Raw genomic sequence first — 18628 nt, 5'->3', positions numbered from 1 at the left:
CACATGAATATCTTCTCATACTTGTGGATTATTTATGAAGCTTGAATTGCGACATCAATTAGTGAAAAACTTTACTTATATATGTATATCCATAATTGGAATGTAAACTTGACTGATTGTGATGACAATGGACTCTCGAACTAGTGGTCATTTTTGTTTAATGGATTAAATGGAATTTTGTTGTGAACTTACCATCTAGTGGATCATTTGTGCATATGTTGCTTTTGGAGATTATCGCTTTTTATCGTACCCTTAGATGGAATAATTGTCATATGTGACTTTGATGAATTATTTTCATATAACCTCGCGATGGTAAGTTCCACTTGTTGAAGTATGATTGGCCACTAGGTGAAGAGGTTACCATTAAACATCCTAGTATTGGAGTCTCATGAGCCGAGATGATGGTATGTGATACTATGCCTAAGTTGTCAGCCTATGGTAGGTGATGAGCCCCCCCATAATAACCTTTCAGCTTTCTTAAAATGGCTATTTAAAATTGGACTAATAATGGTTGAGTTAATCATGCATTCCATGGAACATGGGCGTTATCGGGTGCTTGATCGACTGTTTGGAAAGACCAATGTATTGTTCGAACATCCAAATTTGTGTGAGCTCCTCACATGAGCACGCTCACTGGTGACTAGTCACTTTGAGGTTGCATGTGGGTATCAACCCACTCATGGGTTTTACTCAAATGCCATTTGGATGAGCATCCCTAGGCTGATGTGTATTCACACATTCATGCATTTAAATAAGATTACATCATGAAATATTTTGTATGTTTTCTTCTTTAAACTATACTTAACTAATGCGGTAGTGTATAATCTTAAGAGGAAATTCTCACTGAGCTAGCCACTTAGGAAAAATTCTTACCGAGCTGGCCACTCATTCTTTGAATACACAACCGTACAAATGACATAGGAATAGCACTAGATTTTGGAGCTTATGAAGCAGACCCCAATATTGATCCCACTAGGGAGGGAGAGAAGCTCTTCAAGGAGCCTCATCAAGATGTGGTTGAGTTTTATGGACTCAACTAGTAGTTATTAGTGTATTTCATGTCAACAATTTTGTTATAACATTTGATGACCTTGGGTTTGTACTAAGTCCTCGGCTGAGTGGACTAGGATTTCTAGTATTTGATATTTGATGCAATATCATCCTTATTTTTCTCCCTCGTAATTTTGATGCCCACAGACTCGTATTAAACATATATTATGTTTCTCTAGGCAAATACTTGGGTTTTCATAAATAGAGTTCTATACTCGGGTTACAGAATCCGGTATGTTACAATTTATTACTATTTACATATCTTTATTTTATTTTGGTATCATTTGACTCTATGAAGCAAGGGTAGGATTCCTTTTATTTTCTTTTATCTGTCTAGCCCTCTCATGGGGTTATGAGAGACATGGGTAGATTATTAACTTTTTTGCAGGTATCATATTGTCCTAATAATCATGTCCCTTAAAGTAGAGACTGCACTTAGTGCAGACATGAGAGGGTGCCTAACCCCTTCTCTTGCAATCGAGGGCCTTGCCCAAATCTCCATAGTTGAAAGCCAACCATAGGGTCATTCATGTTAGAGAATTTCACAATTCTCCAACCTCTCGAGAATGTTTACGGTCCTAGTCGACCGTAGACATCATCGAGTTTAATCGGCTAGTAACGACACCAAAACATTCAAACCGTCCATTTCAACCACATGGGAAAGGTATTACACAACTGGGTAAATCATGCCCGGCCAAACAAACTATATATATTTCTACCATGTGCATCGTCCCTGCACTTCTCTCCCTTTGGCTCACCATCAAGGCTGCTCCTATTGTTACACCCTGATCCATAGCTCAAGTGGTAGACTGAATGAAGGATACATCGTTTCAACACTGAGGTCTTGGCATCGATTCCCTAGTGGGGGTGGCTAACTATGAAGTGTGAACTAACAGTGCGTGTACTAACAAGCCCAAAAAAAAAAAAAAGGCTGCCCCTATTGTCATGGCCTCACAAACAAGATGCATATTGACACTCCCAAAAGGGACACTGCTATTAGAGGGTGTTATGTGCCCCCTCTAACGATGAATGTGTTTTATCTATGTTGTGTTTCCTTTTGGATCATAATTTAGGGCATGAGGCAGAAAATAAAGCAAATCTAAATCTCAAGTGGACCACATGATGGGAAAATAATAATGATTGAACACCCACCATTAAAAGCTTCTTAGGCCCCACTGTAATATTTATTTGCCATCATACCTGTTGATTAGGTTACAAATACCTGGATGAAGTGAAAACACAAAATATAAACTTAATCCAAAGCTTTTGAGGCCCTATGAAGTTTTTAATGGTTGGCGTTCAATTACCACTGTTTCCTCTAGTGTGGTCCACTTGAGATCTTGATCTCACACACTTTTTGGACTCATGCCCTAAAATAAGCTAGAAAAATGGATGGACTGTGTGGAAAAAACACACATATCATAGTGGGACTGACAACGCACTGTGGTCACCAAACTCTGTGTCCCTGGATTCTTTGAGACGCCACAAATAGCCTCTTCGGTGAGGCTGTAACCGTGGCATACACCTTCATGTATGTGGTGTATATAAATGTCATCCATATGTTTTTGTAGTTCATTTTATGCCCAAAAATAAAGTGGATCCAAATCTCAGTTGGACCACACTGCAGGAAATAGTGGTGATTGAATGCACCCCATCAAAAACTTCCCAGGTGCCAACGTATGTTTTTTTAGTTTCCATTCAAGCTGTTGATAAGGTCTCACATGAGTTTTGAATCCGCTTCATTTTTGGGCCCAAGCTCTAAAATGAGTTAGAAAAATGGATAGACAGCTTGGATATACAACACATATAGCAAGGTGCATCCCACGGTTAGCACCTCACCAAAGTCAGTGTTTCACCGCCTTGCCAGATCAGACTGGACACGAATTAGCTACTGACTGGTTCAGTAGCAATCTTGCCGCTAAAGTTAGGTCACTAGGTTCCGTGAGCCCCACCACGGTCTATCTACGTATTGTATCCACACAGTCCATCCATTTTTAGAGACTATTTTAGGACATGATCCAAAGAATGAGCAGATCCAAAGCTCAAGCGGACCCACCACCGAAAACAGTGGAGATTGAACATCTACCATTAAAAACTTCTTGAAGGCTGTAAAAATTTTCTATCAAGTTGATATTTATGTTTCCCATTATTCCATGTCTTTTTTAACTTATAAATAGGTTGGATCTCAAATAAACATCATGATAGGCCTTAGGAAGGTTTTAACAGTGGGCATCACTGTCCCCACTATTTTCTACGGTGGGGTTGACTTGAGCTTTAGATCTGCCTTATTCTTTGGCTCATGCCCTAAAATGGTCTCTCAAAATGGATGAATGGTGTGGATATAACAAATAGATTATGGTGGAGCCCACAAAACCGGTTGACGTCACTTCAGTAACCAGATTGGCTACTGAACCAGTCCATAGCTAATCCGCGTTCGATCGAACTGGGACTGCATAGTGGAACACCTTGCACCCACCGTACTGTGTACTACCAAAAAAGCTCCAAGGGCCCACATGATGTGTGTTTTATCAATGCCTGTCCACGTTTTCAACTCATTTTAGAGCGTGAGCACAGAATTGAGGGAAATCCAAATCTCAGGTGGACCACATCACCGGAAATAGTGGTGACTGAAGGCCCACCGTTGAAAACTTCCCAAGGCCCACTGTAACGTTTATTTGTCGTACAGCCAATTGATTAGGTCATGTGAACCTGAACGAAAGAGAAATAGAAATATCAGGTTGATTTAGAACTTTTGCCGCCTTAATAAGTTTTTAGATCATGCCTTAAAATAATTGGGAAAATGGATGGACGGTGTGGATAAAAGAACTTTTTTAGATCATGCCTTAAAATAATTGGAAAAATGGATGGACGGTTTGGATAAAAGAACATGCATCATGCTGGGGGAGTGGATTAGCTAGTGTACCATACACCGGTGATATAGCAGGTGTGGGTATGAAGCTCCTCGCGCTCCGTTTTCAAATGAGATCAAAGTTACGTGGCCCCAAAATGATGTATTTATTATGAGAACGGATTGACTACTTCCCTTAACACCAGGCCCGTGGCTGGTGGACGGTGCTCTGTGGACCCCACCCAGATGTATGTATTTCATCCATTTTTATAGATCATTTTAGTGCTTGATCCCAAAAACTAGAGGATATAAATCTTAGTTGGACCACACCACAGGAAAACAATAGTGATTGGATCCTCCTAAGGTCCACTGTATTGTTTATTTGACATCTGATGTAGGGCGTGGTTCGCAGACAGTTACATGACCAAGATGGATTAGAAAAGGCCCGGTCGACGACAGAAGTGATCCAGACAATCGGACTTTAAATCGGGCGTATCTCGCAATCCGGAATGAGTTATTCGACGTAAAATATATGATTTTGGGGTAAAACGAGCTACTTTATTCAACCAACCCCACTACGCAGGGTTACCCAAGCCGGATTTCCGAAATACCGCCAGATCAACAGTCGTTTCCCTATTTTAATTTCATTTTTACTATAAATAGTAAGTTTTAGTTTGATTATAACTCTTCATCCATTGGGCTTTAGGATTTGCGTCCAACGTGAAAAGAGCTTAGAAATTTTAGGAGAATGATTTGGTGAAGCCAAATAGGACACTTACTATTTTTGGCCGAAAACCTTAGGCACTAGTAGACATCACGACTGTCTATAAATAGTAAGTTTACTATTTATAGTAAGTCGCGAATTCTATGAGTTTTAGTTGTAGTTTGATTCTGATTTCTTTTCCATTGCTTGGTGCCTCTATTTAAAGGGTTGTGAACTCTTTTTTATTCATTCAGTAACCAATTTTGAATTTATTAGAATTTATTTCTATTTTCTGGTATCTTTCCTCATGGATTCGAGAAGTCTCTATGAGGAGTCCAGAGAAGTTTTGTCGATTCGGAATAGTTATCCTCTTGAGGAAGATGGTGCTCGACCTCACGTCCTTCCCTGCGTCAATTTGGTATCAGAGCGAGGTTTTTTCTCGGATAGATGACTTCTAACGACGGGTCGGGCAACAATCCCATGGGTGGTGCTCCAAGGAATTTACCTTTAATGGCGGCAGCTTTCGAAGTAGCGCAGCAAGAGAATCGGCAAGCTATGCAAGGGCTGCAGGCTTCCATCAACCGCATAGCGGATCTCATGGTGGAAACCCTAGGGCAACTCCGTGTTCCTAGTGGTAATCCTCCACCGCCAATTGCTGAAACTCGTAATCGCCCTGATCGCAGGATAGTACTGGCAGTGCATCCAAGGGTCATTCCTGAAGAAGGGGGCTCCAATGAAGAGGAGATCAACGACATAATCTTTCAACACCCCGGATAAGGCAGCGATCGAGTAGATTGAACAAATCAAGAATTCAAGTTGCGGGTTGATATTCCTAACTTCAATGACCAACTACACATTGAGGATTTTCTCGATTGACTTTCTGAAGTTGAGCAATTTTTTAACTATATGGACATGCCTAAAGCAAAGAAAGTCAAGCTTGTGGCCTACAAGTTGAAAGACGGAGCTTCAGCTTGGTGGGAACAACTGCAACTTACACGAACCAGGAAGATGAAAGCATCAATCCGCACATGGCAGCGGATGAAGCAGCTACTGCGTGTCCAATTCCTCCCTAGTTATTACGATCAGGTATTATTCCAACAATACCAAAATTGTCAATAGGGTAGTCGGTCGATGAGAGAATACGCAGAAGAATTTTACCACTTGGCAGCGCGTAACGATTTGGTCGAGACTGAATCGCTGCAAGTCACCCGATTCAACAGTGATTGCATATGGCGATCCAGGATTGGGTCCAGATGAAGTCCATCTGCACAATGAATAATGTGATCAAGTTGGTTACTCGGGCGGAAGTGCAACTCGAACGTCCTAACACACGGACTTATCCTACCCAAAGATGTTGTGGCAGGTTCGCCCCAGGGAGCTCCACAACCCAAGGGGAAGGAGACCGTAAGAGCACATACCCAACCTCCTACGTCTAAGAGCCGAGATAAGGGAAGCGGGCAAGCTAGACCCCAAAGGGGCATATCGACTGCTGCTAGTCCAAGTAGAATCCCGAACCCCTATGCTCGATTAAGGCCGGACAACTGCTATCATTGTGGCCAACCAGGTCACTTATCAAATACTTGTCCCTAGCGAAAGTGGCAAACTTCGCCATCAATGATGGTAGTGCTGATAACACATATGAAGATCCAAATGTTGAAGAACAAGAGCATATCACCGAGGACAAGGCGGATGATTCAAGTTGGGTTCAGTAAGATCGCGGCGAGTCGCTCGTCGTGAGGCAGCTATTATATGTGCCAAGAAAAGAAATGCATCCACGGCGACATAACATCTTCCGTACTAGGTGTACAGTGAATCGAAATGTTTGTGACGTGATCATTGACAGTGGAAGCAGCGAGAACATCGTCTCCAAGGTCATGGTGGAAAAATTACAATTGAAAACGGAGCGTCATCCCTCCCCATATACAATCGGTTGGATCAAAAAAGTCAGTGAAACAGAGGTAACTGAACGGTATACCATATCCTCTTCAATTAGGAAATATTATAAGGATGAAGTAGTATGAGATGTTTTTGACATGAAAGCATGTCACATACTATTCGGTCAACCCTGAAAATCTGACCATGACGCCACTCATAAAGGGCAAGATAACATATTTATCTTCGTCAATGATCGCCGGAAGACCATATTGGCCCCTATGGATCCAAAGGGATCACCTGAAACTTTTAAAGTAGATGGTCATCTTCTCCTAACCATACGGGACTTCGTGGAAGAATCCAAAGAAACAGGACAGGCTTATGCATTAATTGTAAAAGGGGAAGAACTCGAATCTACCATCATCCCTAAAAGACTAAGGCCCTTATTACATGAATTCAAAGAAATCTGGCTCGATGACCTTCCCGATGGGTTTACCCCCATGCAGGATATCTAATACCATATCGACTTTGTCTTCGGGTCCAATTTACCCAATCGTCCTCATTATCGAATGAGTCCGAATGAGCGTGAGATTTTGCAGGGGCAAGTGAAGGAGCTGATCCGTAAGGGTCTTATTCGAGAAAGCATGAGCTCATGTGTCGTACCAGCTCTATTAACTCCAAAGAAAGATGAGAGTTGGCGTATGTATGTCGACAGCCGGGCCATCAACAAAATCACCATAAAATACAGGTTTCCTATACCACAGTTGGACGATATGCAAGACATGCTAGAGGATGCAAAAATATTCTCTAAATTGGACCTAAGGAGTGGCTACCATCGATTCAAATATGGTCGGGTGATAAGTGAAAAATGGCCTTTAAGACTAAGGAAGGATTATACGAATAGATGGTCATGCCCTTCGGTCTTTTGAATGCGCCTAGCACATTCATGAGATTGATAAACTAAGTTCTGAAACTTTTCATTGGGCGGTTCGTTGTAGTTTATTTCGATGATATTTTGATATATAGTCAAGACGAAACCACCCATATGGAACATCTCAAGAAGGTCCTTCAAGTGTTCACTGAAAATAAATTGTATCTCAATTTAAAAAAGTGCGGCTTCATGATTGATAAACTATTATTTCTGAGTTTTGTCATAACATCCACTGGCATTCGGGCATATGAGGAAAAGGTGAAGGTAACCAGAGAATGGTCGGTTCCCATAAATATTCACGAAGTGCAAAGTTTTCATGGATTGACGACATTCTATTGTCAGTTCGTGAAAAATTTTCAGTACCATTATGTCACCAATCACAGATCGTATGAAAAGGGGCAGTTTCAGTGGACTAATGAAGCTGACAGGAGCTTTGTTGAAATCAAGCGCAGATTATCCATGACCCTGGTTCTTATACTTCCCAACTTCGACAAATTGTTTAAAGTTGAATGTGATGCCTCATATGTTAGGGTTGGGGGAGTTTTATCTCAAGAAGGTAAGCCGGTAGCTTTCTATAGTGAGAAACTTAGAGATGCACGTAACAAGTCGTGTACATATGAGATCGAGTTGTACGAGGTGGTTCAGGCACTGCAACACTGGCGACATTATTTGATTCAAAGGGAATTCATACTTTACACAGACCATCAAGCTTTCAAATTCATTAATAGCCAAGCTAACATTAACCGTGTGCATGCTAGATGGATCTCGTTTTTGTACGAATTCACATTCGTGCTAAAACATAAGTCAGGGTAACAGAACAAAGTATCCGATGCACTGAGTCACCGTGTAACTTTGTTAGTCACTATGAGCAATGAGGTTGTCAGGTTCGAGCACCTCAAAAACATATATGCTGACAACGACAACTTCAAGGACGCATGGGTTAGATGTCAAGGAGGTCATCCCGGCGACTTACATATGCAAGACGGGTTCCTTTTCAAGGAAAATCGACTGTGCATCCCCAACAGTTCGCTAAGGGAACAGATAATCCAAGAGATACATGGAGGTGGCCTTAGTGGACACCTTGGGCGAGATAAGACGCGAGCTCTTGTGGAAGAACCGTATTACTGGTTGCAATTGGTACGTGATGTGGAAAAAGCAGTCCAACGTGGCTATATTTGTCAGACCTCCAAGGGGCAATCTCATAATACAGGCCTCTATACCCCGTTATCAATGCCTAACAGCTTTTGGGAGGATTTATCTATGGACTTCGTGCTTGGTCCCCCACAAATACAACGCGGCATGGATTCAGTGTTCGTGGTAGTAGATCGTTTCTCCAAGATGACGCACTTTATTCCATGTAAGAAGACTCGATGCAACGCACGTGGCGAATCTATTTTTTAGAGAAATTGTGCGGCTACATGAGGTTCCCAAGACTATTACTTCTGATAAGCCACTTTTGGCGAACTTTTTGGACTCGATTCAATACACGACTTCAGTTCGGCAGTGCAGACTACCCACAGACTGATGGGCAAACCGAGGTTGTGAATCGCACGTTAGGAAACCTCCTTTATGTATTTCAGGAGAAAAATCGAAGTAGTGGGATTTGGCCTTGTATTAAGCGGAGTTTGCATTCAACGACATGGTGAACCGCTCAACAGGAAAATCCTCGTTCCAGGTTATTTACGAACGAGTACCTCGCCACATACTAGACTTGGTCCCTCTACCCAAGCTCCCAGGCATGAGAATTGCAGTAGAACATATGATAGACAGGATCATAGGCATTCATGCAGAGGTACAAACCAAGCTACAAGCCTCAAACGAAAAGTACAAGGAGCAAGCGGACAAGCATCAGCGACAAAAAGTGTTCGAGGTGGGTGACCAAGTAATGGTCCATCTATGCAAAGAAAGATTTCTAACCGGAACGTACAACAAGCAGAAGAATAAAAAGATTAGATCGGTACCAATCATCTGAAAGATCAATGACAATGCTTATGTTGTTGATCTTCCATATGACATGGCGATCTCACAGACTTTCAACGTCCCGGACCTGACCGAGTATCATGAACCAGAAAAGGACGAGAACTCGATGACGAGTTCTTTTGAGGTAGAGGAGACTGATATAGAGCGGGTCGCGGACAATTACATGGCCAAGATGGATCAGAAAAAGCCCGGTCGACGACAGAAGTGATCTAGACCATCAGACCTTAAATCGGGCATATCTCGCAATCCGGAATAAGTTATCCGACGTAAAATATATTATTTTGGGGTAAAACGAGCTACTTTAGCCAACTAACCCTGCTATGCCAGGTTGCCCAAGCTGGATTTATGAAATACAGCCAGATTGACGGTTGTTTCCCTATTTTATTTTCGTTTTTACTATAAATAGTAAGTTTTAGTTTGATTATAACTCTTCATCCGTTGGGCTTTATGAGTTGCGTCCAACATGAAAAGAGCTTAGAAAATTTAGGAGAATGGTTTGGTGAAGCCAAATAGGACACTTACTATTTTTGGCTAAAAACCTTGCGCAATAGTAGACATCACGACTGTCTATAAATAGTAAGTCGCAAATTCTAGGAGTTTTAGTTATAGTTTGATTCTAATTTCTTTCCCATTGCTTGGTACCCCTATTTAAAGGGTTGTGAACTTGTTTTTATTCATTCATTAACCGATTTAGAATTTATTTCTATTTACTGCTTTCTTTCCTCGTGGATTTGAGAAGTCTCCATGAGGAGTCCAGAGAAGTTCCATGGATTCGGAATAGTTATCCTCTTAAGGAAGGCGGTGCTCGACCTCACGTCCTTCCCTGCGTCAACATCCAATCTGTTGATTAGGTCATACAGACCCGGATGAAGGGAAAAAACAAAGTTTATCTTGAACCAAAACTTTTATAGCCCCCATAAAGTTTTTAATGGTCAACGTTCATTCAATACTATTTCTAGTAATGTGGTCCACATGAGATTGGGATATACCTCATTTTTGGTCTCATATGATAAAATGATCTAAAAAAATATATAGACGGCATGGATGAAATACATACATCACGGTGGGGCCCACAAAGCACCCACTACCAGCCATTGGCCTATGGCAGGGGAGTATCCAATCCGTTTCCATTTATTATATCCACACCATTCATCCATTTTTCGATATCATTTTACAGCATGAGACAAAAAATCGAAATCATTTTACAGCTTAGACAAAAATTAATCATATCCAAATCTTAACTGGACCACACCATAAATAACAGCAGGGATAATGATTTTGACTTTTAAAACATTCGCAAGGCACCATAACGTTTATTTTCCATCCCATCGTTTATAAGGTCACAAAGACCTGGATGAAGAGTAAAAACAAATATCATATTGATCCGAAACTTCTGTGACCCCAAAAGGGTTTCAATGGTAGACGTTCAATCCCGCACTGCACTGCTTCTTGCAGTGTGGTGCACCTGATCTTTAGATCTGTCTTATTTTTAGGCTCAATCCTTAATGTGAGCTCACCAAATGGATGGACGGTTTGGATATAACACATACCTCATGATGAGATCCACAGAACTGATTGACGCCAACACAGCAGCTATATCGCTGGTGTGTGTAGTACACCAGCCAATCCGCTTCCCACGATGGGGCCAACGGAACTTTTCCATTAGCACACAGTACCGACGCAATCTGAGTCCGATATGGCGTTGAAGCTGCTTTTTAAGGGCCGTTAGTTTTCTTTCAGCTTCCATAGCGAAGCAAAGATACTGCACCATGACAAGTATTATTCTCTTCTTCTCCTTTCTACCCTGTATTTGCTTGCTTGCTACAGCTTCAACAAACTCTATAACTCCAACCCAACCACTTACAGACGGACAAATACTTTATTCACCCAACAATTATTTCCAACTCAAATTTTTCAATCCCTTGGATACCAAAAATCGCTATGTAGGGATATGGTGTTGCCCAAACGACTCATTAACGAACAGATTCGTCTGGGTCGCGAACAGAGAGAAGCCGCTTACAGATTTCGGGGGAGTTTTTGCCATCCAAAATGGCGGAGGTCTGGTTGTTCTGGATGGGATGAAGAAAGCAGTCTGGTCGTCAAACACTTCATATGTGATGAATAATTCTTCAGTTGCAGAGCTGTTGGATTCTGGAAATCTTGTGTTGAGAGAAGTGAATTCAGTAAGAGTCATTTGGCAGAGCTTCGATCATCTGTCCGATACACTTATCTCAGGGATGAAGGTCGGAATCAACCTGAAAACAGGAGAAACGTGGACGCTGAGATCGTGGAGAAATGATAGGGATCCAGCACCCGGTAGCTTTACATTTGGGATCGATCCTCAATCACTAAATCAGTTCTTCATATGGCGGAGATCCATTCTATACTGGAGAGGCATCTTCTGGAACGGGACTGCATTTAGTTCGCCTCCGTTGAATTCTTTCAACTACAAAATCATCAGCAGTGAAGATGAGGTCTATTTTACTATCCTCTCTCCTACTGATATTGATTTATATAGCTTTCTGGTGATGAAACCAGAGGGTATTTTTGAATATTCCGAAATATACAGTGGAGGAGCGTCCATTTCTTCCACGTATTTACGAGAGGATCAGTGTAGAGTTTCTGGTGGTGGCTGCGGAATGTTTAGTAGCTGCAACGAAAATGGTATGCCACCATGCAAGTGCTTGCCAGGGTTTGAGCCCTCATTACCTCGCAACTGGAGCTCTGGAGACTGGACAGCTGGGTGCAGAAGGAGGACTCCAGTGCCATGCCGTGATCTGAGTGAGTTCATACTTTTGAAAAGGGTGAAACTCACTCCTGCAGATTATAATGAACATATGTTAGCTTTATGCGGACCGCCTTGGGTACTTCATGGCTGCTACAGTGCATATGCCTTCAAAAATAGGAGCAGCGATGGTGATGGTGATACTTGTTACTACTGGTCTGAAGGCAATTTGAGGGGAATTATAGAGAATGATGACGAAGAAGAAGGATCGGAGTGGTGGGACCTATACTTAGGGCTTACATCTTCTGAGTTTGGTGGTAAGTTTTGGCAAGTTAAAATCTGGCCACCGCACATCGATAGCCACTGCCCAAGCATAAGCCATTCATTTCCGTAAATGAGATGAAGAGGCAGGATCCGCTACCAAATGTTTCTAGGACAAGCTTAACCTACAAAAATGGCTGTGATTCTTTCTTGACATCCAATCAATCCATTTGTTCTCTTTGCTGCGTGATTGAGCTACACAACCGTCGACAATTGGGATGTGGATGCCCATCATTAAAAGCCTTTCAGATTGTGTAGGCCCATCATGTTTTGTATATGCAACTCATTTCATTCAGAAAAAAAAAGAAAAAAAAAAGCGGATGAGCATGATGAATGAACACCCTAAAAATCAGGCCATTCTGAAACTGCAGGTCAGGAATTCACCACGTCTTTTTAGAGGTTCTGGGCATGATTTTATAAGGTGTGCCCCACCTGAGTTTTGGACTGTCCTGATTTTTGTAATCCAGGGATAATATGAGGGGGCATACATGATGAACAGATTAGAAATCATGAAAACATCACACATCGGTTTGTAGGTTATGCTTATTCTACAAACGTTTGTAGTGGATCGGACCTCATGAATTATTAGTTTCTTTTGGATCAATCACTATGCATCCGGTTGAATGTACAATTCAGATCTCATCACACCCCGATACATAGCTCAAGTAGTAGACTCAGTGAAGATAATCTCGTTTCACTAACAAGCTAACCCGCAAACGGTGGAGAGGCATGGTTACTCCTGCAATGAGATTCAACCTTGCTAAGCTCGAGACAATTCTTTGTTTAGATTCAATGTTTAAACCTAAGAATCATTTTTATTTTTGAGTATCTTATTGTAATTTTCAATTTTTGTCCTACTTGACTTGGCTGTGGTTCCCCATTTTACAGAGCTTAGTAGGACTGGGAGAGAATGCGGAAACTGCGGCACCAACATCATTCCTTACCCTTTAAGCACTGGACCCGGTTGTGGTGATCCAAAATATAGTAGCATTCGCTGTGACACCGACACCGGTCAACTTCGCTTCCAAGCACTCGATGGCTTTTCTTATGAAATTAGCAGATTCAACCCTGAAAGTAAGAAGTTGGTGATCCAACCAGAAGGCATCGATCTTTGTTGGGCAAACAGTTCGAAAAGAAGTGATATACATCTGAATAGTAGCCTACCATTTTATGTGACCAAAAACAACACTATTCTTTTGCTAAATTGTTCAACTTCCAAACACTTACCACCTTTGAATTGCAGCTCTTCTAGTCAGTGCCGTAGGTACATAGAGGATGGCAGAGCACCCTGTTTTGATCCACAGAGGTGTTGTAGTTATACTGTTGGGGATTTTCCATGGAAATTTCACACAATTGGAGTTTCAAGTACTGGGTGCAGTGCTTATGCAAGCATTTTTAATTGGGATGACCAAGACCTACAGCATAAAAGTTACGAGGGAATTGAAATTGGCTGGAGAGATCCACCAGAACCAGTGTGTTATTCAGTAAACGAGTGCTGGGCTTGGCCAAACTCAACGTGCTTGCCTGATAAGGCAGAAGTTGGAAGGAAAAGGTGCTTCTGCAATGCAAACTTCCGGTGGGATGGATCACTGATGAGGTGCATGCTTGGTGAGTACTCATATTTGTGTGAGGAATAATAGTAAACCAATGTTACTGCAACGGATTTGTTATAGATGCACCAAATCATTAATCTTGATCATCTCTATATAAATTAATGTTACTGGAACAAGGTTTTATGTATATATATATATTGAGGAAGCATCTTATCGACACTTAACGTGAATAGTACAAAGTACTAATGGCCATCTGATCACAATTAGAAAGATAAAGATGAGTGGGATCCAAAACCTACTTGGGATGTGCCCATACTACATGTGTCCCATGTTGGACATAGGCCTGTGGGGCCCACTGGTGTGCAATCACTATTCCATTGGTCCCATGAGTTTAGGCCTCTTCTACCTTCTTCCTTTATTTTAAATTCAAATTTGAATTTGGTTTTAGATGAAGAGATAGGGATAAGACCAGATAAATTCTGGTCTCATCCAAATTCCCATTTTTACTATATAAAGGATGAGGCTCCCTCGTAAAAAATCATCAGGAATAATGAGAGTAAAAAGAGAGGAATAACATATACAGTAATTTGTCCATTTAGCTTGTCCTTGGGACAATCTAATCCATAGATCGTAATACGGGGTCATCTATACCGTAGAATCAGAGGGGTGAATCAACCCATCTGCTCCAGTAGTAAATAGGCGGGCCGCTGGATCTGGAGCGTTAATCTTCGGCTTCGTGAAGGTTCCACATCGTGTAGACCATCAGATCTTGAGGGCTCACACTTCCGCACTTCCCAACATCCCATTCATCCCACTTGTTTTATTAATGATTAGAAAGCAGTGAACAGCATAAAGTTACAGGATGGTTCCTCTTCTAAAGTACAATGACTCAATGAAATGTCCCTTGTTTTTTGCTCCTTTAGATGGTGGTGGTAATATGCAAACAACAAATTCATCCAACAAGAAGGGAGCATTGCCGCAGTCAGTCAATAAGAAGGGAGCATTGCCGCATCCATCCCATAACAAGGCAGAATTGCCACTAATTGTCACGGTAACTGTTGTCATTGGAATTCTTACATTGAGACCATTAATCTATTGTTGGTGGAAGATGAAGGACATGGTAAAAGGTAAGTGAGAAAATGATCTCTCCTGAGATGGGTGATTGCTTTATAGACATCTTTCAAGATTCTTATTATTTTGTTCAGGAAAGCGGAAGAACAGGCTGAATGGACCCATGCATCAATTAGGCACACACGTTCCAAGTGCCAATGGGTTTCTAGATGTACCTAAGAAGAGCAATGGCCTTGATGTACCACTTATAGATTTTGAAAGCATACAAGCAGCTACAGACAACTTCTCGGAATCAAATATACTTGGAAGAGGGGGTTTTGGAACTGTGTACCATGTAATCTTCCTTCTTAATTCTCAATTTTATAAAAACTGAAAGTTCTGTTTCAGAATCTCTTGGATGACAAGTGGAAGGAGGTTTGATGAATCCACATGCACCTATACAGGCATACACAATACACCAACCTGCTGCATGCTAGGGACATCAAAGTCATCAACCACCTTGGCAAGAGATCAGGCCCCTAGACTCACTACATGGGCCATATGAACAAAAAAGATAGGATGTTAAGAAAAAAAAAACTCTACAATTGATAGAAACCTGGGGTCTGTATGATGGGTGGAATGACCTCTTCTTGGGACCATGTCATCTACAAGATGGGTGCCAAGTGACACAGCTTACATGTCCCCCCATATATGCTAGGTTTTGGCAACCGTCGAGATTTGTGCATGCTTGGAGAGAAATTTCATGAAGAAATATTTGATGATTATGTTTTTTTTTTAGTAGCCATTTCCCCTTGCAATTTTCTTTAACTCTACACATCAATATTTGAGGTGGCTGTTTTTTTTCTTTTTTTCTCGAAATATTGCTAGGAATGTTTTGCATCTTTATTTTATGTACCTATGTATGTGCTTTTAGGGTAAGCTGCCCGCGGGAGAAGAAATAGCAGTGAAAAGACTTTCAAAGTTTTCTGGGCAAGGCCTATTGGAGTTCAAGAATGAGGTTATGTTAATTGCGAAACTTCAGCATAGAAATCTCGTTAGGCTCTTGGGTTATTGCATTGAGGGAGATGAAAAACTGCTCATCTATGAGTACATGCTGAACAAAAGCTTGGACTTCTTTCTCTTTGGTTTGTTCCTACATCCAACAATGTTATAATCCATAACACATTCATGTCTTAATTTGCTTAACTCTGTTCATGGCAGACCTTTTTCTAATGAAAACACTTGGCAGATCCAAATCGATGCACGTTGTTAGACTGGGAGAAGCGCTTCAACATCATTTTGGGAATCTCTCGAGGCCTCGTCTATCTTCATCAAGATTCTCGGTTGAGAATTATACATAGAGATTTCAAAACTAGCAATATTCTGTTGGATGAAGAGATGAACCCCAAAATTTCAGACTTTGGAATGGCTAGGATTTTTGGGGGAAATCAAACTCAAGAAAATACTAATAGAGTGGTTGGAACATAGTGAGTACCACAATCCTTTCTGTTCATTTCTCGAATTTTATTGTTATGGTGCTATAGCACAATAGTTTTTGTTAGAAGTCCAAAAAAAAAAAAAAGGGGGCAATAATAATGAGTACTACCATATCAAAGTGCCTAATTATTCTTGTCTAATTGTGCAATGTAGTGGATATATGTCTCCTGAGTACGCTGCAGATGGGATTTTCTCTGTGAAATCTGATGTTTTCAGCTTTGGAATTGTACTACTCGAAATCATCAGTGGGAAGAAGAACGCGGGCTTTTATAACTATGAGCACTCTTTGAGCCTAAGTGGACATGTAAGTGTCAAGATGCATCATCCCTCCATTTCTTCTAATAAGGATCACTTTTATTAAATGAAAAGTATTTCAGGCATGGCGATTGTGGATGGAACAAAAAGCACTGGATTTGGTGGATCCATCACTAAGCGAGACATATAATTCATGCACTGCTGTGAAGTGCATCAATGTAGGGCTTTTGTGCGTGCAAGAAAATGCAGCAGACCGACCAACCATGGCTTCCATTATCACGATGCTTGATAGTGAAACTGCAAGTCTTCCAACACCCAAACAACCTGCTTTCTACATAAGAAGTGCCCACACTACAAATTCTTCTAATGGGCCGCCGAATTGTTCCAAGAATGAGGTGACAAATTCCACAGTAGAAGGTAGATAATTTTGAGAAGCAAATTTTAGCTTATTTTCCTAAAAGCTATGAGTCTTTCTAGCCATGGTATGAATTAGTACTCTCTGTAAGTCAATGACTTCTGCCTTGATTTATGCCAATTCATTTCTTATATTAATAATGATACTATATATAATAAGGGTAGATTTGGACAATTTTACCCACAGAATTATTCATGGGAATGTTGTGAAATTTACAACTTAAAGAGACATTGGAAGGATTCAGAAAATAGGAGAGTATGTTTAGGTCATTCCATATTTCTATGTACTTACCAACTCACTGCTCAGGTTTTACCCGCTTTGCATGAAGAGTGGTGACAATTTTAGCTGTCCACAGCATTCTTTCCTGAATCTGATGTACTCACCCACTCTCTCCCCTTCCTAAATAGAAATAGCACCCACCCGCTCTATGAATATAACCTGTGACCCCTCTCCCCTCTCTCCCTTCATGTAGTCTACAACAATCTCCCTCCAAGCTCTGTCCCTTCATCTCTCAACATGAGAAAGAAATATAAAAGAGGTGAATCTGGGATTCTCAGCACATTAGGGAACATAGTACTGATCATGTGCGCCTTCTAAAAACATATAGTTGATGTAGAGCGGGTCGCGGATAATTTCATGGCCAAGATGGACCAGAAAAGGCCCGATCGGAGACGGAGATGATCCGGACCGTCATAACTTAAAACAGACATATCTCGCAAACCGAAATGAGTTATCGGACATAAAATATGTGATTTTGGGGTAGGACGAGCTACTTTAACTGCACAAGCCGGATTTACAAAATACCATCCGATTGACGGTCATTTCCCTGTTTTAATTCCATTTTTACTATAAATAGTAAGTTTTAGTTTCATTATAACTCTTCATCCGTTGGGCTTTATGAGTTGTGCCCAACATGAAAAGTGCTTAGAATAATTAGGAGAATAGTGTGGTGAAGCCAAGTAGGACACTTACTATTTTTTTGCCGAAAACCTTGATCACTAGTAGACATCACGACTATATATAAATAGTAAGTTTACTATTTATGGTAAGTCGTGATTTCTAAGAGTTTTAGTTGTAGTTTGATTCAAAATTTCTTTCATGGCTTAGTATCCCTATTTAAAGGGTTGTAGAGTCATTTATTTCATTCATCAATCAATTAAATTATGAATTTTTTAGAATTTATTTTCTATTTTCCTTTTTTTTTTCTCGTGGATTCGAGGACTCTCTATGAGGAGTCTAGAGAAGCTCCATGGATTTGGAGTGGTTATCCTTGTGGAAGACAGATCGACCTCATTACGTTCATCCCTGCGTTAGTAGTGCATGTAGCTCAACATCATGCTCCCCTCCCAAAATCTAGTCACACTCATTTTTTAAAATTTTGCACAAGTTGATTATACGCCATTATTAGTGGGAGGGGGGCTTTTTCAC

At 41.0% G+C, this 18628-nt stretch overlaps 1 protein-coding gene and 1 long non-coding RNA gene across 7 annotated transcripts in view; one reads left to right on the top strand and one right to left on the bottom strand.

The window, feature by feature from the left end:
- The window catches only part of LOC131239795 (G-type lectin S-receptor-like serine/threonine-protein kinase B120), a 67019-nt gene extending 49688 nt beyond the window's left edge, over positions 1 to 17331 (top strand). Inside the window, exons 1-9 of one of the 6 annotated variants that reach the window (XM_058237662.1) lie at positions 11076 to 12426; positions 13319 to 14038; positions 14907 to 14943; positions 14974 to 15110; positions 15189 to 15388; positions 15968 to 16178; positions 16283 to 16520; positions 16684 to 16834; positions 16908 to 17331. In XM_058237662.1, coding sequence (XP_058093645.1) covers positions 11154 to 12426; positions 13319 to 14038; positions 14907 to 14943; positions 14974 to 15110; positions 15189 to 15388; positions 15968 to 16178; positions 16283 to 16520; positions 16684 to 16834; positions 16908 to 17210 — 3270 coding nt within the window. In that variant the 5' untranslated portion in view covers positions 11076 to 11153 and the 3' untranslated portion in view covers positions 17211 to 17331. Of the gene's footprint in view, positions 1 to 11075; positions 12427 to 13318; positions 14039 to 14906; positions 15111 to 15188; positions 15389 to 15967; positions 16179 to 16282; positions 16521 to 16683; positions 16835 to 16907 lie in introns of those variants that run through there. The other 5 variants (XM_058237661.1, XM_058237664.1, XM_058237666.1 and 2 more) reach the window with 5 other exon arrangements.
- On the bottom strand, positions 14179 to 14914 carry LOC131239797 (uncharacterized). The gene is made up of 2 exons (XR_009168390.1): positions 14775 to 14914; positions 14179 to 14298 (listed from the first exon to the last, which is right to left on the bottom strand). It is a non-coding gene; the product is annotated as an uncharacterized LOC131239797 (long non-coding RNA).
- Positions 17332 to 18628: the final 1297 nt, after the last annotated feature.

Source organism: Magnolia sinica, chromosome 3, assembly GCF_029962835.1.
Source record: "Magnolia sinica isolate HGM2019 chromosome 3, MsV1, whole genome shotgun sequence".
NCBI lineage: Eukaryota > Viridiplantae > Streptophyta > Magnoliopsida > Magnoliales > Magnoliaceae > Magnolia > Magnolia sinica.
This window is presented reverse-complemented; position numbering and strand designations above follow the sequence as displayed.